The sequence below is a fragment of the Hypanus sabinus genome, chromosome 12 (genome assembly GCF_030144855.1).
Source record: "Hypanus sabinus isolate sHypSab1 chromosome 12, sHypSab1.hap1, whole genome shotgun sequence".
NCBI lineage: Eukaryota > Metazoa > Chordata > Chondrichthyes > Myliobatiformes > Dasyatidae > Hypanus > Hypanus sabinus.
Window position 1 is genome coordinate 100,904,907 of NC_082717.1, and position 27,726 is coordinate 100,932,632.

At 42.7% G+C, this 27,726-nt stretch overlaps 1 protein-coding gene across 3 annotated transcripts in view; it reads left to right on the forward strand.

Annotated features, from left to right (window-relative positions):
* tmem181 (transmembrane protein 181) overlaps positions 1 to 26,385 on the forward strand; it is a 112,294-nt gene extending 85,909 nt beyond the window's left edge. For all 3 annotated transcript variants that reach the window (XM_059986551.1, XM_059986552.1, XM_059986553.1), the window contains 5 exons: positions 6,067 to 6,118; positions 6,730 to 6,812; positions 7,168 to 7,257; positions 17,428 to 17,494; positions 21,543 to 26,385. In XM_059986551.1, coding sequence (XP_059842534.1) covers positions 6,067 to 6,118; positions 6,730 to 6,812; positions 7,168 to 7,257; positions 17,428 to 17,494; positions 21,543 to 21,621 — 371 coding nt within the window. In that variant the 3' untranslated portion in view covers positions 21,622 to 26,385. The remainder of the gene's footprint in view (positions 1 to 6,066; positions 6,119 to 6,729; positions 6,813 to 7,167; positions 7,258 to 17,427; positions 17,495 to 21,542) is intronic.
* The last annotated feature ends 1,341 nt before the right edge of the window (positions 26,386 to 27,726 follow it).

Consider the following 27,726-nt stretch of genomic DNA (forward strand, 5'->3'; position numbering starts at 1 on the left):
CCCACCAGCGTTTCGACCACATTCATGTGGATATTGTGGGCCCCCTGCCAGTGTCGCGCGGAGTGCGGCACCTCCTGACTATTGTGGACCGGTTCACAAGATGGCCAGAGGCGGTCCCGCTCACCGACACCACCTCCGAATCTTGCGCCCGAGCCCTGATCGCCACCTGGATATCTCGCTTTGGTGTACCAGCCCACATTACCTCTGACAGAGGCGCCCAGTTCACCTCCAGCCTGTGGTCAGCTATGGCCAGCCTTTTGGGGACTCAGCTGCACCACACCACTGCCTACCGTCCACAGTCGAACGGGCTAGTGGAGCGTTTCCACCGTCACCTGAAGTCGGCCCTCATGGCCCGCCTGCGAGGAGCCAACTGGGCGGACGAGCTTCCCTGGGTCCTACTCGGCATCCGCACAGCGCCCAAGGACGACCTGCACGCCTCGTCGGCCGAGTTGGTATATGGCGTGCCCCTGGTCGTCCCCGGGGAGTTCCTACCAGCCCCAAGGGGGCAAGAGGAAGATCCCGCAGCAGTCCTGGGCAGACTACGCGAGAAGCTCGGTAACCTGGCCCCCATACCCACTTCACAGCACGGGCGGCACCCGACCTGCGTACCCACAGACCTACAGAACTGTAAGTTTGTGTTTGTACGAAGAGGCGGGCATCGGCCGCCGCTGTAGCGGCCATACGAGGGGCCGTTTATGGTGCTCTGGAACAACGGGTCCACGTTCGTGCTGGACATTGGGGGGAAAGAGGAGGTTTTCACGGTGGACCGCCTCAAACCGGCCCATGTGGACCTGGCGCAACCGGCCGAGTTTCCGGCACCTCGGCGCAGAGGCCGACCTCCCAAGCAGGTTCTGGCCCAGACTGTGGACATTGGGGGGTGTATCGCCGGTTCTGGGGGGGGGGGGGGGGGGGGTTATGTGGCGACCCATTTCCTGGCACATCCGAACCGACTCACAATTAGATAGCCTACGGGGGTTTGCGAGCACAGAGCTTTGGAGTCTCTGTGCCATGGGGGGCAGGTTGAGGGAGGCTTAAAAGTGAGGCTGAAGATTTCGAATAAAGTTTTTTCCTTCGACTGCAGTTACCGACTCCGTGTCGTAATTTTAGCGCTGCGTGCAGCACACCGCTACAGATCTATATTATCTCTGTTCTACAATCTCTGTGCTCTACCATTCATTGTGTCAGTCCTATCCTGGTTTGTCCTCCCAAAATGCTGTATATCACACTTGGCTGCATTACATTCCATCTGCCAACTTTTAGCCCATTTTTCCAGTAGTTCCTGAGCACTTTACATCAGAACTTAAGAAATAGGAGCAGGAGGAGGCCATCTGGCCCTTTGGCTCTGCTCCAGCATTCAATAAGATCATGGCTGATCTGGCCATGGACTCATCTCCACCCACCAGCCTTTTCCCATTACCTTTAATTCCCCTACTATGCAAAAATCTATCGAACCTTGTCTTACGTTTATTTATTGAGGTAGCCTTCACTGCTTCATTAGGCAGAGAATTCCACAGATTCGCCACCCTCTGGGAAAAGCAATTCCTCCTCATCACCATCCTAAATCTACTCCCCAGAATCTTGAGGCTGTGTCCCCTAGATCTAGTCTCATCTACCAAATTTTGCAAATTTTGATAGCCTTCCTTGTTTTCCACTGTGCCACCAGTCATGGTGTCATCCAAAAATTTGCTGATCCACTTTACCACATTATCATTCAGATCATTGTGTTACGAACCCCGTAACTGGGTATCTTACCAGCAAAGATAGGAGTATCCGTTGAAGTCTGATGATATTATTTTTAACAGTATTTATTAGTAAAAATACACAAAAATAATATCATTGCAAGTATACAGATAATATACATCATCAGCACTAAACCTAAAAGTGCGGGTATAATAATAATCAATAAGAAATAAGCTCTATCGTTGTCTAGGGGATAATGAATTGTCTGATGAAAATATAAAGTTCAGTTCAGTTCATGTAGGATGCAGTAGTTGTTGATTGCTGTGTTGCAATTGTTGGAGAGAGAGAGTAACAGAGAAAGCAGTAACACCTATTGACTTGCCGACTTTCCTTTTACGATCTTGATCCGTCGATGCGTTGTTGTTGTGGCCATTCACGTATGACCCCTCTGTCCTTTAGTTAGACCGTTCCATGGAGGACTCGTCACCCAGGCAAGGGTGGACACACACACAAGCCCCCACCGGTCTCGTAGAGTCTCTCCTGGTGCGTCTGAAGGGTGTTTCCCCAGACCCTACGTTTATCCCCACTCCCGGGGTCTCAGGTGTTAATCAGGTTGGGATGATGCAACCCATCAACCAGACCACTCTGGTTGCCCCCTGAGGGGTTTCAATGAATAGAACAGTACTCAATACACAATCCTTCTCCAAGAGACAATAGCAGTAATCAGTGGTTCTGTTCCACTTTTGTTAGGAGGAGACATTCCACTTTTGTGTATCTCTGCGTTGTGTTTCTCGCATTACTGACATGAGCTGTTTATCTCTCTCATTTCCCTAGTATCAGACCCGAAATAATAGCGATTTTGCGATCCTCAAAGGGGGGGGGGGAACTACTTTGCACCCTTCTGCCCATCAGAGTTGCTCCTCATTCGTAACAATTGATATAGATAACACACAGTAATGGACCCAACAGTGATCCCTGCACCACACGGATTTCAGGTCTCTACTTAGAAAGGCAAGCATCTACCACCACTCTCTGGTTTCTACTAAGACGATGTTGAATCCAATTTATTACCTCATCCTGTAAACCAAGCGACCAAACCTTCTAGACCATCCTCCCAAGTAGGACTTCGTCAAAGGCCTTGACAATCCCTTCTTAGGTTCTGCCTATCCAAGTGCTCATATACAGCATCCTGTTCCTTAGAATGCTTTTCAGTAATTTACTCACTACTGACATCAGGCTCACCGGCCTAAATTTCATGGCTTATTCTTAGAGCCTTTCTTGAACAACAGAACATTAGCTCTGCTCCAGTCCTGTGGCACCTCGCACATGGTAAGAATGTTCTAAATATCTCTACCAAGGGGTCCTGTTACTTCTGCACTTGCCTCCCATGAAGTCTGAGGGTACATCTCAGAGGAGTAAGGTCCTCGTGACTTACCCATCCTAATTTGCCTCAAATAAGCAAGCACCTCCTCTCCCATAATCTATATTACAGCCCATAACCTCACTACTGTTTTGCCATAGTTCTCTTTACATTGTGTACATCTTAGAAAATACAGATGCAAAAAGTCCATTTAAGATCGCTTTCCTCTCTTTCAGCTCCATGCATTGATGACCACACTGATCTTGAAGTGGACCAATTTTGTCCTTTGCTCTTATTCTATCTGTAGAATCTCTTGGGATTCTTCTTCACCTTGTCTGCCAGAGCAACCTTGTGTTTTCTTTCAGCCCTCCTAATTTCCCTCTTAAGAGTTCTCTTGTGCTTTTTATACTCCGCAAGTGCTTTATTTGTTCCTTGTTGCCTGTAGCTCTGTACCTGATATGCACCTCCTCCTGCTCCTTAACCAGGGCCTCAGTACCCTCGAAATTAAAGTCACCTAAGCCTGTTATCTTTGCCTTTTATTCTGACAGGAACACGCAACCTCTTGCTATCTCAGTATTTTACTTTTGAAGGTTTCCGACTTAACCAAGCGTCGCTTTACCAGTAAGCAACCTGTCCCAGTCCACACCTGCCAGATCCTTTCTGATGCCATCTAAACTGACATTTCTCCAATGTAGAATCTAGTCCTATCATTCTTCATAATTAACTTGAAACTAATGGAAGTATGATTACTGGATCCAAGGTATTCCTCTACTCACACTTATGTCAACAGTTGAATTCTCTGCTACTCCTCTTCCAGGAATATCAGCCCTGAAATTCTCTGCTTAACAACAGCATTTCTGTCTGTTCTTTCCATCAAAGATATCCCTTTAACATTATGCATTTCTGGCACCACCTATTGTACTGTTTAAATTTCCCTTTCATCTCCTTCCCAGTTCACAGAAATGTTGTCTGCTTTTCTTTCCACAGATGCTGTATGATCTGCTAAGAATTTCCCATGATTTCTTAATTTATTTCATATTTTCAACAAATGCATTTTCACAGATTCTTATTCCTACATTCCTCAGTCCTCGCTTTTGTTTCTGCAGTGTCAGTCCTGAGCAAGCTGGGCAGAACGCAGAACCTGGCTGCCAGTGGGAGAGGCTATTGACTTCATAGTTGCAGAAATATATCTAGAGCACAGATATTAAGGTGCAGTCACCAGGAAACTGGACGTAGTGCCTTTTAGGCAGGATGTTTACCATTCCAACATTACAGTTGTCCTAATGTTCAGTGAAGGGTGGGCATGAAGTCATTCAGCAACTTCAGCATACTGTACTTCAATTCCATTTAAGTAAAGAAAATATATATGAAAGTTAATCTTATTGCTTGTGAACTTGATTGAAGGTCTTTGTATCCCCACTAGTAACTGGGAAGGTCCCAGAGTGCTGAAGAGTAAATATGAATAATTCAGGAAATGATAGGCTGATGAGCCTCATGAGATTGGTAGGGAAGCCTTGGGAGACTATTTTTAGGGATAGGATTCACATGAAAGACATGGCCTGATAAGGGACAAGCTTTGTGTGGGGCAGGTCATGTCTTACTAACTTGCTTGCATTTTTTGAGGATGTGATGAAAGTGATTAATGAGGGCTGAGCAAGTGGATGCCATCTACATGGATTTTAGTAAGGCATTTACTAGGGCCCTTCATGGTGGGCTGAGCAAGTGGATGCCATCTACATGGATTTTAGTAAGGCATTTACTAGGGCCCTTCATGGTGGGCTGAGCAAGTGGATGCCATCTACATGGATTTTAGTAAGGCATTCACTAGGGCCCTTCATGGTGGGCTGAGTAAGTGGATGCCATCTACATGGATTTTAGTAAGGCATTCACTAGGGCCCTTCATGGTGGGCTGATCCGGATGCATGGAATCTGCGGTGAGTTGGTGGTTTGGATTCAGATTTGGCTGGCCTTTAGAAGATGTGATTCTGGCTGGAGGTACATGACCAGTGGTGTTGTGCAGAGATCAGTGCTGTTGTGTGATATTTAAATTACTTAGATGAAAACATAGATGGATTGGTTAGTAAGCGTGTAAATGACACAAGGATTGGTGGGGACAGTGAAGTATAGCAACATACAAATTTGGGCAGAGAAATCGCAAATGGAGTTTAATCTAAGCCAGTGTGTGGTATAAGGGGTTAGGGTTAGGGTTAATTACAATTAATGTACCCTTAAGGCAAGCTCTATCTGCAATTAATGGCAGAATCCTTAACGGCAGTGAAGTGCAGAGGGATTTTATGGTCCAAGTCCTTAGCTCTCAGAAGTGGCCATGCAAGTAGATAGAGGAGAGCTTGCCTTCATTGACTGTGGCATTGAGAATATAAGAGTCAGGAAGTTATTTTGCAGCTGCATAAAACTTTGGTTAGGCTGCACTTTGAAGTATTATGTGCAGGTCTGACTGCCCATTACATGAAGGATGTGCAGAAGAGGTTTATCAGGATGCCACCTAGATTAGAGGGTGTAAAGAGAGATTGGACAAACTTGTATTATTTTCTCTAGAGCATTAGAGGCTGAGGGAGACAATAGAAATTTACAAAATTATAAGAGGCATTGGTTGGATAGACAGTCAGATCTTTTTCTCAGGATAAAAATGCCATGTACGAGAGAACATGCTTTTTAGGTGAGGGTGGGATTTAAGGAGATGTGCAAGGCAAGTTTTTTTTACACAGAGTGGTAGGTTCGTTGAATAGGTTCCTGCAGAGTGGTGGATACAGAGATAATAAGGATGTTAAAGAAGCTGTTAGATACATGAATATGCAGGGTGAAGGGATATGGATCAAGTACAAGCAAAAGAGAACCAGTGCTTTGTTATGTTTGACAAAGACATTGTGAGTTGAAGAGTTTATTTCTGTGCCGTATTCTTTTATGTTCTTTTATCTATGTTAGTTATTGAATCAGTTCTACTTCATCCATTCCAATGGTGTACAGATCTCGTGCTTGTACATGTTGTGTTTCTATTTTTGTTTCAGATCTCCGACTGAAATTTTTGACTGGGTTAACATTTATTGTGTTGATAATTAGGTAAGTGGCAACTCCCATCTATATCTCTGTCAAATAACAATGCAACAAGTGAAATGTTCATGTCTGACTTGCTCACACAAGTGTGCTAGCCATCACCTTGACTTAAAGATTTTTGTTTATATCTATAACTGGCGGCAGTTTAAGACTTCTCCTAAGCTTTGCCCAGCTGAACAAGATATATAACTTTGATTCCTTCTTAAGCTTATTTAAGGTTTAGGAAGCAAGGATCAGACAGGGTGCTGGAAAGTTACAAGGTAGCCAGGAAGGAGCTGAAAAATGGATTTAGGAGAGCTGGCAGGGGACATGAGAAGGCTTTGGTGAGTGAGATTTTAAAAAACCTCATCGTGTTCTATACGTATGTGAAGAACAAGAGGAAGACTAGAGTGAGATCAGTAGAAGAGGAAGTCAGAGGAGGAAGGGGTGCTCCTTAATGAATACTTTGCTTCAGTATACACCAGTGAGAGGGATCTTGACATTTATGGGGACACTGTAAAACGGGGTGAAATGCTAGAACATATCAACGTTAAGAAAGAGAATGCGCTGAAATATTACAAAAATGTGATATTTTTACAACAGATCAAGTTTTGATATAGTTTTGTATTCTTTTTCAGCATTATCATATTGTATCTGAGGTTTGGAGCAAACATCCTGCAAGATAACTTTGTGGCAGAGCTTTCAACGCATTATCAGAACTATATCCTTTCATTGTACTACATCTTTATCTCCAATAACATTGGACAAAAGGAAATGTGCTTTGTTCTACTTGCATTAGAGCCAGTATAAATTCTGGCAGGTAATTTTCAGGAGAAGTACAATGGGAAGGGGACGTATCGATAATCAGAAGTCTGAAGTATATGAAAGTAAGTGAAAGATGAAATTGTTCGGAAGTGTGGAGACTGGGAAGTTGTTCAGAAAAGTCTAGAAAGGCTTTCATAGTGCAAGATTATGGATCTTATGCCAGATTACTTCAAGCAAATGGGTTACTGTCAGAGAATAATGTATACATAGGAAATTCTGTGCATTTGGTTGTCTTCCTTTACAAGTGTTACCAGCTGAGTTTCTATCCTTCTATGGCCTACTGAACTTCTACCTGTATACACTGGCATATGTGTATTCCCCCTCGAAGAATGCTGTGTATGGTATGTGTAATTTAAAACAATGTTCGGGTAGCCTTTGTATGAACATCACAATGCTAAGTTTCCAAATGAAACACAAAGCCACCCTTCTGTAGTTGAATGAATAGAACTTAGTCAGCATGCTAATAGGATCTTGGGGTTTTACCGCTTGGTACAGGTCCTTTGGCCCAACTTGTCTATGATGAGCTTAATTCCATCTGCCAGAATTTGGCCCATATCCATCTGAAGCTTCCCATCCACGTACTTTTTTAAATGTGTCTTAGGTATTTTAAATGCCCCTGTATCTGCTAATTTTTCTGGCAGTTAGTTCCACATACCCTCCACTCTGTGTGGAAAAAGCTACCCCACAGTACCACTTTTAAATATTTTCCTTCTTGCCTTAAACCTGTAGTACTTAAATCTTTGGTTCCCCTTGTTTTAGAACAACCTCCCCGCCCACCCTGTGAAAAAGACTGTAACCATCCACTTATCTGTGCCTCTTATAATTTTATGATCCTCTACAAGGTCACCCCTCAGCCTCCTTCACTCTTGGATAACAAGTCCCAGCCTACTCAGTCTCTCCCTGTAGTTCAAGCTCTCTGGTCCTGACAACATCATTGTGAATCCTTTCTGCATCCTTACCAGCTAATCACATCCTTCCTATAGCTAGGTGACCAGAACTGCATAGAACCATAAGTAATGATTTGAGTGATTTGATTTTATTTGGGAGTGGTTATTCTTTGGCCACATACAAAGAAAGCTTGTTTTTTTACAAAAACGTTGTTAGAAGGTGCATCAGTGACATTTGGGTGACTTTAGAGTATGTTCTCTGTTCCAAGTTATATGAAACTAGCAGCCTACAGCAAGCCCCATCAGCAGCAGCAATCTGTACTGTGAGTGTTTTCAGAGTCACACCGCATGGAAACAGATTCTTTGGCTCAACCTGTCCGTGCCCAGCAAGATACTAATATAAAATAGCCACATTTGCTTATGTTCAGTCTGTATCCTTCTAAACCTTTCCTATCCATATCCCTAGGCCTGAGTCGACGTAGTAGTATGTAGGCATTGTAAATGTTGTCATTGTACCATCTCAACCCATCTTTCACCTCTCAGTTTGAACATAACTCTATTTTCTGATTCCCTTTCTCTTGGGGGAAGAATAGGCTCTATCTATCTATCTATCTATCTACTCAGAGCTACAACACGGAACAGGCCACTCCGGTCCAATGAGCCTCACCACCCAGCAACGTACCTAGTTCGTACTAGCTTAATCACAATGACCAATTCACCTACTAACCAGTTTGTCCTTGGAATATTGGAGAAAACCTGATGGAAACCCACATAGCTCACGGAGAAAGTACAAACTCCTTACAGATGTTTCCGGAAATTTTAGAATGCCCTGAACTGTAATAGTGTTGCACTAACCACATAGATAGGATGAGTACTGTGTATTCACCCTATCTAAATCCCTTGTGATTTTGTACACATCTATAATGTCACCCCTAAGTCCCCTAAGGAATAAAGTCTCCTACATGCCTGTCCAACATTTCTCTAGTTCAGTCCTCAAGTTCTGGCAACGTTTCTGTAAATCTTCTTGGAACTTTTTCCTATAACAGGTTGACCAAGCCTGTACAGTCTACCTGTGATGCTGCTTTCAGCAAACTGTATTGCAAGGTCTCTGTTCCACAAGACTTCCCAGGGCCGTACCATTCACCGTATCAGTTCTATACTGCTTTGGATTCCAAAAATGCAACACTTACCTACACTGAATGTCATTTGCCCACTTACCAAACAAAGCAAACCCCTTACCCTGTGATTTTTGATAAATTTCTTCACTAATTACAGTACCACTTATTTTAGTATCATCTGCAGACTCACTAACCAAGTGTTATATACTCTTGTCCAAATTGTCTGTACGAACAGCAAACATATTGAAGGCAAAAGGCTAACCATGGAAAGGGTAGGGCCCATTAGTGACATGTAGCAATCTGTCTGAAGCCAGAGAACATGGGTGAGGTTATGGTCACACAGCACAGAATCAGGTCTCACCCTCACACCAATCATTATACCCATTTACTACAGATGACAAACACGGACCCAGCAATGATCCCTGCGGCACTCTGCTTGCCATAGGCCTTTAATCAGGGAGGCAACCCTCTACTACCACTGTCTAGCTTTTTCCACAAAGCCAATGTCTAATCCAATTTACTACCTCATCTTGAAAGCCGAGAGACCAACTTGATCAACCTTTCATGCGGAACCTTCTCAGATACCACATAAACAACATCTACTGCCTTACCTTCATCTGTTTTCCTGGTAAATTCCTCAAAATACTCTTTAGAGATAGACATAATTTGCCATGATGAAGCCATGTTGAATATCCTTAATCAGTTTATGACTATCTAAATACTTGTACATCTGGTCCCTCGGAATACCTTCCAATAACTTTCCCACTGCTGATGTCAGGCTCATGGGCGTATAATTTTGCTTTATTTTTAGAGTCTATCTTGAACAACAGAAAATCCTCTGGTAACTCAACTGTCACTAAGGATGATTTAAATAACCTTATTTAAAGGATTATTTATTTAAATAAAGTTCTCAGGGAAATGTACGGCTGAAATATGGCAGATGTTCAGGGGATATTTGCATGGCGTTCTGCATAGGTACGTTCCAATGAGACAGGGAAAGGATGGTAGGGTACAGGAAACCTGGTGTTCTAAGGCTGATGAAAATCTAGTCAAGAAGAAGAGAAAACCTTATGAAAAGTTCAAAAAAACTGGGTAATGACAGAGATCTAGAAGATTATAAGGCTAGCAGGAAGGAGCTTAAGAATGAAATTAGGAGAGCCAGAAGGGGCCATGAGAAGGCTTCAGTGGGCAGGATTAAGGAAAACCCCAAGGCATTTTACAAGTATGTGAAGAGCAAGAGGATAAGATGTGTGAGAATAAGACCAATCAAGTGTGACAGTGGAAAAGTGTGTATGGAACCGGAGGAGATAGCAGAGGTACTTAATGTATACTTTACTTCAATATTCACTACAGAAAAGGACCTTGGCAATTGTAGGGATGACTTAGAGCAGACTGAAAAATTTAAGCATACAGATATTAAGTAAACATAGAAACATAGAAAATAGGTGCAGGAGTAGGCCATTCGGCCCTTTGAGCCTACACCGCCATTCAGTATGATCATGGCTGATCATCCAACTCAGAACCCTGTACCTGCTTTCTCTCCTTAGCCCCTGATCCCTTTAGCCACAAGGGCCATATCTAACTTCCTCTTAAGTATAGCCAATGAACCGGCCTCAGCTGTTTCCTGTGGCAGAGAATTCCACAGATTCACCACTCTCTGTGTGAAGAAGTTTTTCCTCATCTCGGTCCTAAAAAGCTTCCCCTTTATCCTTAAACTGTGACCCCTCGTTCCGGACTTCCCCAACATCGGAAACAATCTTCCTGCATCTAGCCTGTCCAATCCCTTTAGAATTTTATACGTTTCAATAAGATCCCCCCTCAATCTTATAAATTCCAGTGAGTATAAGCCTAGTCGATCTGGTCTTTCTTCATATGGAAGTCCTGCCATCCCAAGAATCAATCTGGTGAACCTTCTTTGTACTCCCTCTATGGCAAGAATGTCTTTCCTCAGATTAGGGGACCAAAACTGCACACGATATTCTAGGTGCAGTCTCACCAAGGCCTTGTACAGCTGCAAGTAAGAGGATGTGCTGAAGCTTTTCGAAAGCATCAAGTTGGTTAAGTAACTGGGACTGGATGAGGTGTACCTTAGGCTACTGTGGGAGGCGAAGGAGGAGATTGCTGAGCCTCTGGCAATGATTTTTGCATCATCAATGGGGACGGGAAAGGTTCTGGAGTATTGGAGGGCTGCAGATGTTCCTTTATTCAAGAAAGGGAGTAGGGATAGCCCAGGAAATGATAGACCAGTGAGTCTTACTTCAGTGGTTGGTAAGTTGATGGAAAAAATCCGGAGAGGCAGGATTTATGAACATTTGGAGAGGCACAATATGATTAGGAATAGTCAGCATGGCTTTGTCAAGGGCAGGTCGTGCCTTATGAGCCTGATTGAATTTTTGTGAGGATGTGACTATAGACATTGATGAAGATAGAGCAACGGATGTAGTGTACATGGATTTTAGCAAGGCATTTGATAAAGTACCCCATGCAAGGCTTACTGAGAAAGTAAGAAGGCATGGGATCCAAGGGGACATTACTTTGTGAATCGAGAACTGGCTTGCCCACAGAAGGCAAAGAGTGGTTGTAGATCGGTCATATTGTGCATGGAGATCAGTGACCAGTGGAGTGCCTCAGGGATCTGTTCTGGGACACCCTTCGCTTCGTGATTTTTATAAATGTCCTGGATGAGGAAGTGGAGGAATGGGTTAGGAAATTTGCTGATGACGCAAAGGTCAGGGGCATTGTGGTTAGTGTGGAGGGCTATCGGAGGTTACAGTGGTATATCGATGGGATGCAAGATTGGACTGAGAAGTGGCAGATGGAGGTCAACCCAGATAAGTATGAGGTTGTTCATTTTAGTAGGTCAAATATGGCAGAATATAGTACTAGTGGTAAGTCTCTTGGTGGTGTGGAGGATGAGAGGGATCTTGGGGTCCGTGTCCATAGGACACTCAAAGCTGCTATGCAGGTTGACTCTGTGGTTAAGAAGGCATATGATATATTAACCTTCATCAACCATAGGATTGAGTTTAGGAGCTGAGAGGTAATGTTGCAGCTATATAGGACCCTGGTCAAACCCCACTTGGAGTACTGTGCTCAGTTCTGGTCAACTTACTACAGGAAGGATGTGGAAACCATATAAAGGGTGCAGAGGAGATTTACAAGGATGTTGCCTGGATTGGGATCATGCCCTATGAGAATAGGTTGTGTGAACTCAGCTTTTTCTCCTTGGAGCAACGGAGGATGAGAGGTGACTTGATAGAGGTGTATAAGATGATGAAAGGCATTGATTGTGTGGATAGTCAGAGGGTTTTTCCCAGGGCTGAAATGGCTCACACGAGAGGGCATGGCTTTAAGGTGCTTGGAAGTAGGTACAGAGGAGAAGTCAGGGATAAGTGTTCTATGCAGAGAGTGGTGAGTGCGTGGAATGGGCTGCTGGCAACGGTGGTGGAGTGGATACGATAGGGTCTTTTAAGAGACTCCAGGATAGGTACATGGAGGTCAGAAAAATAGAGGGCTATGGGTAACCCTAGGTAATTTCTAAAGTAAGTACATGTTCAGCACAACATTCTGGGCTGAAGGGCCTGTAGGTTTTCTATGTTTCTTTGTTTCTAAATATCTCTGCTAGGGCCTCAGCAATTTCTGCACTTGCCTCCTGCAGGGTCCAAGGGAACACCTTGTCAGGTCCCCAGGATTTGTCCACCCTAATTTGCCTCAAGACAGCAAACAACTCCTCCTCTAATCTCTACAGGGTCCATGAAGTTGTTGGCACTATGCCTCACTTTTATAGACTGTGTCTGTTTCCCGAGTAAATACAGATGCAAAAAAATTATTTGAGATCTCTCCTTTCTGTTTTGGCTCCACACATGGAGTAGCATTCTGATCTTCCAGAGGTCCAATTTTATCCCTTGCGATCCTTTTGCTATTAACGTATCTGTAGAATCCCTTAGGATTCTCCTTCACCTTGTTTGCTAGGTCAACCTCTTGCTTTCTTTTAGCCCTCCTGTTTCTCATGTGTTCTTTTGCATTACCTACACTCCATAAGCACCCCATTTGTTCGTACCTGCCTATACCTGCTGTGCTTCTGCTTTTTTTTATTAACCAGGATTTCAATAGCTCTTGAAAACGCAGGTTCCTTACGCCAGGTATCTGTACTTTTTATTCTGACAGGCGTACACTCATAATTTTGCTTTTGACGGCATTCCACTTACCAAGTGCACTTCTGTCAGAAAACAGCCTGTCCCAGTACACACTTGCCAGATCCTTTCTGATACCATCACAATTGGCCGTCCTCCAATTTAGAATCTCAACCTGCGGTCACACTTACCTTTTAGCATACTTATTTTGAAACTAATGACATTGTGGTCACTAACCGCAAGTTGTTCTCCAGCACAAACCTATTACCTGCCCTGTCTCATTTTCTATTATCAGATCAAATATTGCGCACTCTTTGACAACTTTCCTGAACAGATTTGACAACTCTCTCTCACCTAGCCCTTTTACAGCATACTGAATCTCATATTCCCAGCCCTCATCTCATCTGCCTTTCCTGCATTGAATATACGCTGCTCGGGACATTAGTTGCACCATGCTCAATCTTTTGACTCCTGACCATGTCTGAGGACTAAACAGCATCTGCCTGCACAGCTTATCCACATTATTCTGGCACTGTGGTTCCCATCCCTTGCAACTCTAGTTTAAACCCTCCCCCATGCAGCACTCGCAAACCTTCCCGCTAGGATATACGTTCCCTTCCAGTTCAGGTGCAAACCATCTGTTCAGTACAGGTCCCACCTTCCCTGGAAAAGAGCCCGATGATTCAAAAATCTTATGCCCTTCCTCATACACCAACTCCTTAGCCAGGTTTTAAACTGTATAATTTCTGGACTCACCAGCACATGACATGGGTAGCAATCCTGAGATCACAATCCTGAAGGTCCTGGCCTTTAACTTAGTACTTAACTCCCTGAACTCACTTTGCAGAATATCGTCACTTTTCCTACCAATGTCATTGGTACCTACATGGACTAATGTAGGTGTCACTTTGGGGGAAGGATGTGATTGTCCTGGAGATTCATCAGAATGCTGCCTGGGAGGAGCGTTTCAGTAATGAGAAGAGATTGGGTAGTCTGGGTGTGGTTTCCGTGGAGCAGAAGAGGCTGAGGGTCTTGACAGAGATGTACAAAATAATGGGAGGCATAGGGTGTAGTAAGAAACCTTGCCCAATTGAAAAGAGAATTTAAAATGAGTGGATACAAGGCAAGTGCTAAAAGGTTTAGAGAGGATCTGAGGAAGAATCTTCTCATCTAGAAGGTGGTTAAAGTCTGGAATGCACTGCTTTACTGTGTGGCACAGGCAAGGTGACAAAAGATATGGAAAATAAGGATAACTGAGGATTGATATTGCTATAACAATTGCAGTGTATGTAAGGTGGGGAATCAAGAGTCTAATCATAGAGCAGAATTGAAGAGAGGACGAGAGTGAATACTAAAATCAGTCAAAAAGGATTACTGTGTTAATGGGATTATATTATAGACCACCCAATAGTCAGTAGGACATAGAGGAGCAAATTTGTAGAGAGTTGGCAGACAGTTGTGAGAAACATAAGGTTGTGATAGTAGATGATTTTAAGTTTCCACATTTTGACTGGGACTCTCATTCTGTAATAGGGCTGGATGGGGTAAAGTTTGTCTAATGTGTTCAGGAAAGTTTCCTTAATCAATATATAGAAGTCCCAACTAGAGAGAGTGCAATAGTGGATATGCAAATAGGAAATGAAACAGGAGAGGTGACAAGTTTATGTAGGTGAGCACTTTGATTCTTGTGATCACCATGGCATTAGTTTCAAGATAATTATGGACAAAGATAGGTCTGGTCATTGGCTTGAGATTCTAATTTGGAGAAAGGCCAATTTTGATGGTATTTAAAATGATCTAACAAGTGTGGATTGGGACAGGTTGTTTTCTGGCCAAGGTTTGCTTGGTACGTGGGAGGCCTTCAAAAGTGAAATTTTGAGAGTACAGTTTGTGTGTTCCTGCCAGAATAAAAGACAATGATAGCAAATTTAGGGTGTCTTGGTTTTCAAGAAATACTGAGGCCCTATAAAAGGAGGTGCATATTAGAAACAAGCAGCATGTAACAAATGAGATACTTGAGGAGTATAAGAAGTGCAAGTGAGCACTGAAGAAAGAAATGAGGAGAGCTTAAAATAGGGGGGAGTTGCTCTCCATAGAATCCTAATGGCTTCTACAGATAAATGAAGAGCTAAATGATACCAAGGGATAAAATTGGTCCTCTTGAAGATCAGAGTGGTAATCTATGCATGGAGCCAAAAGAGATGGAAGAGATCTTAACTGGATCTTTTGCATCTGTATTTGCTTGGGAGACAGAAACAGAGTCGATAGACCTGAGGCAAACAGCAGTGAGGTCATGGACTGTATACAAGTTACAGAGGATGAGGTGTTTGCTGACTTGTAACCTTGTGGGAGGCTGGTGCAGAAACTGCAGCTGTCCTAATAGAGATATTTAAAACATCCTTAGCAATGGATGGAGTTCTGGAGGATTGGGGAATTGCTGATGTTGTTCGATTTTTTAATAAAGACTCTTAAGAATAAGCTGCAAAATTATAGGGTGGTCAGTCATGGGTAAGTCATTGGAAGGTATTTTAAGGGACCGGATATAGAAGTGTGTGGCTAGACGTGGACTGATTAGGGATAGTCAACATGGCTTTGTGCATGGGTAGATAGTCTCTAACCAACCTTATAGAGTTGTTCAAGGAAGCTACCAGGAAAGTCAATGATGGCAAGGCAGTGGATGTTGTCTACATGGACTTTAGCAAGGCATTTGACAAGGTCCACATGGGAGGTTGGTTGAGAAGGTTTAGTTGCTTAGCGTTCAAAATGGATTAGATATTGCATTCACAGGAGAAGCCAGAGAGTGGTAGTAGATGGTTACCTCTCTGACTGGAGGCCTGTGACTAGTGGAGTGCCACAAGGATCAGTGCTGGGTCATATAACCATATAACAATTACAGCACGGAAACAGGCCATTTTGGCCCTTCTAGTCTATGCCGAACTTTGTTTGTCGTCTGTATAAATGATGGTGATAATGTGGTAAACTGGATCTGCAAATTTGTGGATGACACCACAACTAGGGATGCAGTGGACAGTAAGGAAGGCTATCAAAGATTGCAGCAGGAGCTGGACCACCTGAAAAAATGGACTGAAAAATGTCAGATGGAATTTAATGTAGACAAGAGTGAGAAGTTGCATTTTGGGTGGACAAACCAGGGTAGGGCTTACACGGTGAGTGGTCGGGAGCTGAGAAGTGTGGTAGAACAGAAGGATCTGGGAGTACAGATCCAAAATTCTATGGAAGGACATCACAGGTAGATAGAGTGATAAAGAATGTTTCTGGTACATCGGCCTTCATAAATCAAAAGTATTGAGCACCGGAATTGTGATATTATTTTGAATTTCTACAAGAAATTGGTGAGGCTTAATTTGGAGTACTGTAGGCAGTTCTGGTCACCTACATACAGGAAGTATATCAATAAGATTGGAAGATTGCAGAGAAAATTTACAAGGATGTTGCCAGGATTTGAGGATCTGCATTAACGCGAAAGATTGAATAGCTTAGGACTTTATTCCCCAGAGAGTAGGAGAAAAAGGAGAAATTTGATAGAGGTATACAAAATTATGAGGGACATAGATAGGGAAATGCATCAGGTTTTTCCCACTGATGTTGGGGGGAGATCAGAATTAGAGATCATGAAAGGTGTAAAGCTTAAGGGGAACGTGAGGGGAACTTTTTCACTTAGAGGGTGGTGAGAGTGTGGAATGAGCTGTTAGTGGAAGTAATGAATGCAGATTCAATTTCAACATTTAAGAGAAGTTTGGATAGGTACGTGGATGGGAGGGGTATGGAGGGCTATGATGCAGCTGCAGGTCGATGGGCGTAGGCAGATTAATAGTCCGGCATGGACTAGATGTGTTGAAGGAAATATTTCTGTGCTCTGACTCTATGAAATTGGCACCACAATACTGTAGTGATTTGTGTAACTATTATAATACCAGCGACTCAGGTTAAATTTGTGCCACTTTCTGTAGGGAGTTTATAAGTTCTCCCTGTGACCGTGCGGGCTTCCTGCAGGTGTCCTGGTTTCCTCCCAAATTCCTAAGGCGTACAGGTTAGTGGTTAATTGATCACGTAAGTGTAAATGGGTAGTGCGGGCTCGTTGAGCTGAAGGACCTGTTACCATGCTGTATCTCTAAATAAATAACATAAAACCACATTCCCCTGGTTCCAGAATGGATTATGGAGTGTCAGTGGATGCATGTGTTTTCATCTTAAATTCCTTGGGCTCTAGAAGATTGAATAAAGGGAATCTCACCTTGTTCGTGGAGGATTGATTGAATAGCTTGTAAAACCTTTTGCTTATCCAACTTGGAGTATCTCATTCAGTCATTTTCTAATAGCATTGCTGAGAAATTTATCTTCTTCTTCCTTAGAATCCCAGCTAAAGGATAACCCAGCCTTTTCCATGTTAAATGATTCTGATGATGATGTGATTTATGGGTGAGTTAAGTACTATTCATGGTTTAAGGTCATAACTAGTTTAAATATTGCACTTTATTTTTAAATTAAATTTATTTTGCTGTTGTGTTCCAAGAAAATCTCATCTTGGAACAATTGTTTTTATTACGGTAGCTCCCTCCTAAATCCATGGTAGGAAAGTTGATAATTTCCAATTCGGCCTCTTTGGAAAAGTACTTAAAAGTTGTGCAGTTGCATTCTTGTCTTGCCTTTTATTTTGCCACTTTTCTTATGATATCCCTGAGCAGTGCCCCAGCTTGTAGGGTAAGTAAGTGAATGCCTGCAAGTGTGTCACTTGATCTGAGGTAATGATTAATATAAAGGTTCACAACTGTGGAGTCCATAGCTGTAGGTTACACATGACCATGACCGGTGATGAAATTGTGAGTATGTATGTATTTACTATGTGCAAGGGGCGAGGGTGGAGTGTGCTTGGGAGAATGACAGTGGATGGTTGGGATGATGGTCTGTATCATTCATGGTGTTAAATAAGTCAGCCTTTGACAAGAGGGATCAGAAGTTTATATGGGGCTTTTGCTGCAGTTTTAACAATTAATGCCAAGGGTTTAAAACCATGGTATGGATTTGGATCAGAAGGTTGGATTTTCCTAAGATCCAGCTTAGTGGTCAAAATTGGTTTATCAGTCCTCAATTGGAGAATGCGTCTGGCATGTAATCTCTGCATCGAAACATAGAAAACCTACAACACAATACAGGGCCTTCAGCCCACAAAGCTGTGCCGAACATGTCTCTACCTTAGAACTACCTAGGCTTTACCCATAGCCCTCTATATTTCGAAGCTCCATGTAGCCATCCAGGAGTCCCTTAAAGGAGCCTATCATACCCACCTCCACCACCGCCACCAGCAGCCCATTCCACCCACTCACCACTCTCTGCATAAAAAACTTAACCCTGACATCTTCTCTGTACCGACTCCCAAGCACCTTAAAACTATGCCCTCTCATGCTAGCCATTTCAGACGTGGGAAAAAGCCTCTGACTATCTACATGATCAATGCCTGTCATTATCTTGTACATGTTTATCAGGTCACCTCTCATCCTCAGTCGCTCCAAGGAGAAAAGGCCGAGTTCACTCAACCTATTCTCATAAGGCATGCTCTCCAATCCAGGCAACACCCTTGTAAATCTCCTTTGCACCCTTTCTATGGTTTCCATGTCCTTCCTGTAGTGAGGTGACCAGAACTGAGCACAGTACTCCAAGTGGGGTTGACCAGGGTCCTATATAGCTGCAACATTACCTCTTGGCTCTTAAACTCAATCCTACGATTGATGAAGGCCAATGCACCTTTTGCCTTCTTAACCATAGAGTCAACCTGCGCGGCAGTTTTGAGTGTCCAATGGACCCGGATCCCCAAATCCCTCTGATCCTCCACACTGCCAAGAGTCTTACCATTAATGCTATATTCTGCCATCATATTTGACCTACCAAAATTGAACCACCTCACACTTATCTGCCACTTCTCAGCCCAGTTTTGCATCCTATCGATGTCCCGCTGTAATCTCTGACAGCCCTCCACACTATCTGCAACACCTCCAACCTTTGTGTCATCAGCAAATTTTCTAACCCATCCCTCCACTTCTTCATCCAGGTCATTTATAAAAATCACAAAGAGAAGGGGTCCCAGAACAGATCCCTGAGGCATACCACTGGTCACTGACCTCTGTGCAGAATATGACCCATCTACAACTACTCTTTGCCTTCTGTAAGCAGGCCAGTTCTGGATCCACAAAGCAATATCCCCTCGGATCCCATGCGTCCTTACTTTCTCAATAAGCCTTGCATCAAAAGCCTTGCTGAAATCCATATACACTACATCTACTACTCTTCCGTCATCAATGTGGTTAGTCACATCCTCAAAAAATTAAATCAGGCTCATAAGGCATGACCAGCCTTTGACAAAGCCATGCTGACTATTCCTAATCATATAATGCCTCTCCAAATGCTCATAAGTCCTGCCTCTCAGGATCTTTTCCACCAACTTACCAACCACTGAAGTAAGACTCACTGGTCTATCATTTCCTGGGGTTTTCCCTACTCCCTTTCTTGAATAAGGGAACAACATCTGCAACTCTCCAATCCTCTGGAACCTTTCCCATCTTCTGATGATACAAAAATCATTGTCAGAGGCTCAGCAATCCCCTCCCACGGTTCCCATGGTAGCCTGAGGTACATCCCATCCAGACTCAGTGTCTTATCCAACTTGATGCTTTCCAAAGCTCTAGCACATCTTCTTCCTTAATATCTACACACTCAAGCTTTTCAGTCCACTGCAAGTCATCCCTACAATCGCCAAGTTCCTTTTCCATAGTGAATACTGAAGCAAAGTACTCATTAGGTACCCCCACTATTTCCTCCAGATCCGTACATGCTTTCCCACTGTCACACTTGATAGGTCCTATTCTTTCATGTTCATGTTCCTATTCCTCTTGCTCTTCACATACTTGTAGAATGCCTTGGGGTCTTCCTTAATCCTGTCAGCCAAGGCCTTCTCATGGCCTCTTCCTAAACTCCTTCCTGCTAGCCTTATAATCTTCTAGATTCCTATCATTACCTAGTTTTTTGAACCTTTCATAAGCTCTTCTTTTCTTTTACAACAGCCTTTATACACCACCATCCCTACCCTTTATACCCTACCATCCTTTCCATGTCTCATTGGAATGTACCTACTCAAACCCACGCAAGTATCCCTTGAACATTTGCCATATTTCTTCCATACGTTTCCCTGATAACATCTGATTCCAATTTATGCTTCCAATTTCCTACCTGATAGACTCATATTTCCCCTTACTCCAATTAAATGTTTCCCTAAATTGTCTGTTCCTATCCCTCTCTAATGCTATTGTGATTACTATCTCCAAAATACTCTCCCACTGAGAGACCTGACACCTGACCAGGTTCATTTCCCAATACCAGATCAAATACAGCCTCTCCTCTTGTAGGTTTATCTACATATTGTGTCAAGAAACCTTCCTGAACACACCAAACAAACTCTATCCCATCTAAATCCCTCACTCTAGGGAGATGCTAGTCAATATTTGGGAAATTGAAATCTCCCACCACAACAACCCTGTTATTATTACTCCTTTCAGAATCTGTCTCCCTATCTGCTCCTCAATGTTCCTGTTAGTATTGGGTGGTCTATATTAAAACAACACCCAGTAGAGTTATTGGCCCCTTCCTATTCCTAACTTCCATCCACAGAGACTCCGTAGACAACCCCTCCATGACTTCCCCCTTTTCTGCAGCCGTGACACTATCTCTGATGAACAGTGCCACGCCCCCACCTCTTTTGCCTTCCTCCCTATCCTTTCTGAAACATCTAAAGTAGTTGTCGCCAACCCGTTGATCGCAATCGACTTTCCTGTAGTCTGTTTTCAGGGCCTCCACCCTTTTCCTACCTATGTTGTTGGTACCCATATGTAGCACGACCTCTGGCTGTTCTCCTTCCCACTTCAAGATATCGTGGACCCGATCAGAAACATCCCAGACCATGGCAACTGGGAGGCAAACTACCATCCACGTTTCTTTCCTGTGTCTACAGTATCGCCTATCTGACCCCCTAACTACAGAGTCCCCTATCACTGCTGCCATCCTCTTCCTTTCCCTACCCTTCTGAGCCACAGGGCCAGACTCTGTGCCAGAGGCGTGGCCACTGTTGCTTCCCCCAGGTAGGTTGCCCCCCCCCAACAGTACTCAAGCAGGAATACTTATTGTTAAGGGGAGTAGCCACTGGGTACTCTCTATTACCTGCTTCTTGCCCTTCCCTCTCCTGACTGTTACCAACAGCATGTGGCTGGGATCAGTTGAGTGCAAACTGTGTATGACAAATATGCCACTGCATCTCTCTTTGCAGGTGTAGCTTGAGATCTGAATTACTAAAATAATGCTTGTTGGTATTTCAAAAGTTTGGTTGAAATGGTGAAAACTATACTGTTAAATCTAATTTAATTGTTTGAGAACTTTTATAAGTTGTATTTTTGTTCAGTGACATTTGAATTTTCTTTATTAGGAGTGATTATGAAGAGATGCCTTTACAAAATGGCCGTGCCAATAAGTCAAAGTACCAGGATGAGTCCGATAGTGATTGAAGTACTTCTTCAGAGGGTTAATTGTTTTCCCTTGTTAATTTCTGAAAATGGATGGTGAAGCCAAATTTTCTTTCAACTCTTTTCCATGTCAGCATCCTCTAGCTGAATTGTCCCACTGGTAACTTAACCTGTAAATATTTAACCATCTCATTCTCTGATCACCTCATCTGGTTGTCCTGCCCTTAACGGTACCTTCTGATTGTGAGCAGAGGGAGGAGCAGATTACCGTGCTGAAGACGAGCATTTCCTGTTCTTTGTGGATAAAGGGAGTGTGCAGTTTTATCTGAAACTAAATCATGCAGCTTCTCAAGGTGTTTCTACCTAATGAACAATTATAATGCCATGAATGTTCTGTTGTGAGCTCACTTTTAGACTAGATGCCATATACAGCGCGTTCAAAACCCTGAATGGAGTAATGTGTAACTTTTTAAAGCAGAACTTTGGATGCTGCTTGTGAATGCATTTGATGCTGTTTTAAAATTCAAAATGTCTGAGAAATGAATCAAGCTGTGGACCAGAGATTGAAATTCCAAGTCCAACTGTTAGTAGTATTATAACATTACTTTATAACGTTAAAACTATTTTCTAAACAAAATAAAGGATTGGAATTTCAAGCTCATGCTTTTATTTGTGTTACTTTTAAAATATGATACAATGTTAAATACTTTTGACAAGTAATATTTACTACTTCAATTTGAGAGCCAGTGTCAGAGAGAAGAAAAAAAACAGTTAATTTGCTCTGACGATACCACTACACATTATTGTTTACAGGTGCTTATTCTAGAACAGTTAGCTGACTATACATGAACACCTCTGGAAGTTTCTCTCATTGTGATAGCATATTTAATCCAATGTTCAGATTTATTATTGCCACAATAAATCTGAAGTCCTGCCTGAAGTAAGGAAAATGGCCATTTGTAAATAATCTCTCCTCCTGTTGCTAGTTCTCTTTGTCCTAATCATATACTATTTTTCCATACTTTTATCTCCTGGAAGTACTTAAACGTTGATTGAAAATCAGTGTTTTTCATGTTCGGTTGTTTCTATCTTAAATAAACTATTAGCAAAGCAGAAAAATCTATTTTAGAAACACTAAAAAGAATTCCAAGTGGATGAACAGCTAAATTGTTCCTTGCTGCTACAAGTTATATGGAGAATAGGGCAGAATGTCTCATCTAGGATAATTGATGTTGGGCAGGAATAGAATGGAATTTGCAACTCCATTGAGGTAGTATAACAAGGTGTTTGTCCAGGGAAATTGTAACGTACACTCAGGAAGACTTAAGGTCCAGTTCTGATGTGGGTTTCCTGTACTTTGATTTAAAATTTCAATTGTTGAAAAATGAGATGGGTAAAGTGGGGTGGGGACTAACACAAGAGACCTAAGATCTGGTTGTGGTATTCAATTTGAGGTTGTTTGACCGACACCCATTTCCCTGAGGCACGGCAAACCAACTCTCCCATACCGACTCGCCTTTCCTAGAAGATTTGTTTTATGTTTGATATGGAAAATGCAATGTTACTTTTCATCAGGATATTTGATCTTTAAGGCAGCAATAAAATCAAATGTTTTAATTGGGGTAATATTAACTTGATTGGGCATTAGTAATACACCCTGCCTCAAACTATATCCCACCAATTACTGGAAGTGATCCTGATTTCCCTACCTGTCATCATCTTGTACATCGTCAGTTTATGTTCTAACAATCAGACATCTCAGGTTCCTCATCTAAGTTGATCCCAGGAGAAAACAAGCAAGTTGTCTTTACCTGTCTGAACCAAGCAAGCTGTCTCTAGCTTTTTAAACTTTAAAAGTTGTCTTTAGTATTTTAACTGTTCAAAGACGAGAGAGAGTGAAGTTTTAGTGCACAGCAGGATGCGAGTGACTGCTCAGGTGGGCAGGGAAGTGGCAGATGGGGCTAAATTGTGAGGATATGCATTTAGTGATATACATGGTATAGGTAGTGAGGGGTGGGAGGCTAGCACTTACCAATGGATCCTTAAAGGTAGAGGACTGGTATGGAAGGAAGTTGAAAAAGCACATGGGATGCCTTCATTTATTAGGCATAACAGAGAATAAAATGTGAGAGAGATAGGTAGATGCTTTTCTTTGAAACAGAGAAGGATGAGGAGAGTTTCATTCATCCAGTATTAAATGTGACCTTGAGCTCACTGACCATCCAGAGCTCCATTAGATTGACACCATTATTCTCCCCACATGCAATCAACTGCACCCCCCCCCCCCCCCCACCCACTGACCTGCACACCACATGCAATTTACAGTGGCTAATTAATCATCTGAGCCACATGTTGGATTTGGGAGGAAATCAGGACCCCACACACATAGGACTGGGTCAAACCTAGGTCACTGCGGCAATGACTGTGCTACTCTGCTAACTTCACCAACCTGCTGTTTAACTGAGGTGTATAAAAATATGCATGGTCTCCGAAGAATAGTGGTTTAGAGGGATGGTGGTATATTACAGGGTCCAGAACCAACCTGCAGGAAAACAGACCCACTGCTGAAAGGTGAGATTGGGCTGAGGTGTTTTAACTTAGCCAACACAGCACAATGGGCAGATGGCTTCCTCCTGTGTTGTCTAATTTTTGTGACTCACCAGGAAGAAGATATATAAGAACATAGGAGATAGGAGCAGGAGTAGGCCAATCGGACCCTCAAGCCTGCTCCGCCATTCAACAAGATCATGGCTGATCCAATCTTAACTCTAGTTTTCACCGAATCCCACAAGGCAACAGTGCCAACCAACAGGGCACCATGCTGCCCATTTTATTTTATTATTCATCCCGCCCAAACCCATGTGATCACCCGGGAGAAAAAGAAACGATTTGCCAATTGAGGAGAAAAATCTGGAAAATTCCTCTCCGACCCATCCAGACTATCGAAAACTGGCCCAGGAGATCACATGGCTGATCTAAACCTAGCCTCATGTCCACTTACCTGCTCGCTCACCGTATCCCCTAATGCCATTTTTATCCAGGAAAATGTCTATCTCCGTTTTGAATTTATTGAGTGTAGTAGCTTCCACAGTTCTCTGGGGCAGTAAATTCCACAGCCCCACTACCCTCTGAGTGAAGAAATTTCTCCTCATCTCAGTCCTGGAACGGCATCCCCTTATTTTAAGATTATGCCCCCTAGTCCTAGTTTCACCCATCATTGGGAACATTCTCCCCGCATCCACCGGATCACAATCTTATATGTTTCAATAAGATCGCCTCTCATTCTTCGGAACTCCAATGAGTAGAGTCCCAATCTACTCAACCTCTCATCATACATCAACCCACCCATCCCCGGAATTAACCTAGTGAACCTTCTCTGCACTGCCTCAAGAACCAGTATGTCCTTTCTTAAATATGGACACCAGAACTGCACGCAGTACTCCAGGTGTGGTCTCACCAATACCCGGTACAACTGCAGTAAGACCTCCCTGTTCTTACACTCCATCCCCCTCGCAATAAAAGCCAGCATTCCATTGGCCTTCTTGACCACCTGCTGCACTTGCATACTAACTTTTTGTGTTTCCTGCACCAGGACCCCCAGATTCCTTTGCACAGAAGCACTTTCCAGTTTCTCTCCATTTAGATAATAACTTGCTCTATTATTTTTCCTGCCAAAGTGCAAGACCTCACACTTGTCAGTATTATATTTCATCTGCCAAATGTCTGCCCAATCACTCAGCCTATCTATGTCCCCCTGCAGGGTTTCAATGTCCTCATTACACTCCCTCCCATCTTTGTGCCATCAGCAAACTTCGATATGTTGCACTTAGTCCCTTTCTCCAAATCAATAATATAGATTGTAAAGAGTTGGGGTCCCAACACTGACCCCTGCGGAACACCACTAGTCACCAACTGCCAGTCTGAGAATAAACCATTTATCCTAACTCTCTGTTTTCTGTTAGAAAGCCAATCCTCCACCCATGCCAGAATATTATCCCCAATCCCATGATTTTTTACTTTAAGTAATAATCTTTGGTGTGGCACCGTGTCAAATGCCTTTTGGAAGTCCAAATACACCACATCCACTGGTTCCCCTTTATCTACCCTATATGTTATGTCCTCAAAGAACTCCAACAAATTTGTCAAACATGACTTCCCTTTTGTAAAAGATCTTTGGAAGGTCTGTTGTTATTGTGTGTGTAGGTCACCATTTAAATGCAACCTTAGCCAGATTTTATGGAATGGGCTGCAGAATTTTCCATTGCCCCTTCAGCCTAAATTATTTTAAAAATGCGTATGTAAAAATAATGCCAAATTTGAAGCCTTTCCTCCACAAATCAATCAATTCATCCAGCTAATAAAGGACTGAAACATTCACCACATTTAAATGGTACTCTGATAGCCCATCACTGAGGAGACACAGTGTTCCCTCTTCTAAGTCAATTCTTGGCACCATACTCCAGGAGAGAGATCAGAGGGTTCAGAGGTTTGCTCAAATGATTTTGGAGGTAAGGGCTTTTGTTCTGTGGATAGGTTGGACAAGCTGAGGGTGTTCTCCTTGGAACAGAGGAGAGAGCCGAGGATCTAATAAAGATGTTTAAAATTATGAAAGGTCAACACTCAGTGAGACTGGTGCGTAAATAGAAACATCCCTTTGGAGGAAGGTTCAAGAACTGAGGACACAGAATGAAGAGAATTGGTGAAAGAACCAGAAGATATATCAGGAATGTTTTTTGAGCATTGGTGATTGAGAACGCACTGCCAAAGAGGGTAATGGGGCAGAGTCGATTGTAGAGTCCAAAGAAATCTCTGAGTATCCTACAGGATAGAATTTAGGGAGATGATGGGAAAGTGATGCCAGCTCTTTCTAAAATTAGTAACATTTCTAAATGATGCAGAACTCCTCCGATTATACTTTAATGGCTATAAGGTGATGGTTAACTGAGGTGAGGGTGCTGCCATTTGGTGAATTGTAGTTTAAGTTGAAATGGTACAATGAAAATCAATATAATCATTGACAAAGTACAGGTCTACGTAGAGAGGGTCAATTCTGATTGAGACAGGAGTAACAATAACAATATCCTGGGAGCCTGTTAAACGTGCTGAGTCCTCCATTCACAATGACAGTCCTGGGTATTCATCTTGCCCCTGAGTCACTTTGTAGTGACAGCCATAAGTTTTTTTATGTGATCATTTTAAAATTAAAAATGGAACATTTTTCACAGTCCACAGAACATTTGATAATGCCCAACTAGAATTTTTTAAAAGCTCTCCATAGATTTTAGTGCTGTTTTCAACAAATTAATTCTGCTTTACTGTTTAATCTCATTGTTGCATGGTTGAAAAATTACTGAAGTTGATATTTATAATGTATCATAATACCAATGTACATCAGCTGGATCTGTAAGTATTTTGATGTCAATGTACAAATCTGTGGAGATGCCCTAACTAGAATAAAATAACTCATTTTAAAACTAAGCATGATTTTGTTGATTTAATGGTCAGTTATGAAAAATTGTTATGAATTAAATGAAATTATAAATGATTTTTGTACTTTTGTTTTTGCAGTATTAACTGATGATGACTGAGTTCTTGCAATGATCAAACCAGACATGTTCTGCTGCATTCTACTATGCTGAGCATCGGCGGTGTGAACCATAAATTAGGAAGCAGTTTTAGGCGTCTCTGAAGAAAAGAGGGGAGGCTGTGGAGAGAGTAGGCCTCCTGAGAGATCAGTAGGCTGCCAATGTGTTGAGCTGCAGGAGAGATGGATGAGATTTTTAATGAATATTTTTTTCCACAGTGTTTTCTGAGGAGAAAATCATGGCTCCTCAAGAGATGAGGGAAACAAATGGAGATTTTTGGAAGACATTTGTATCAGCAAGGAGATACTTGCAGCCTTACACAGCATATTAAGGTGGAGAACTCCCCAATTCTGACTGATTGTATCCTAGGACTTTGTGGGAGACTAGAGAAGAAATTGTGAAGTCCATTATCATTAGCCATTAGCGAAGACTGCAAAGTGACTAATTTTACTGTCTTATTTATGAACAGTAGCAAGGACAAGCCAGGGAACTACAGCCCAGTCAGCCTGACAACAGTAATGGGAAAGTTACTGGAGGAGATTTTAAACCACAGGATCTACTA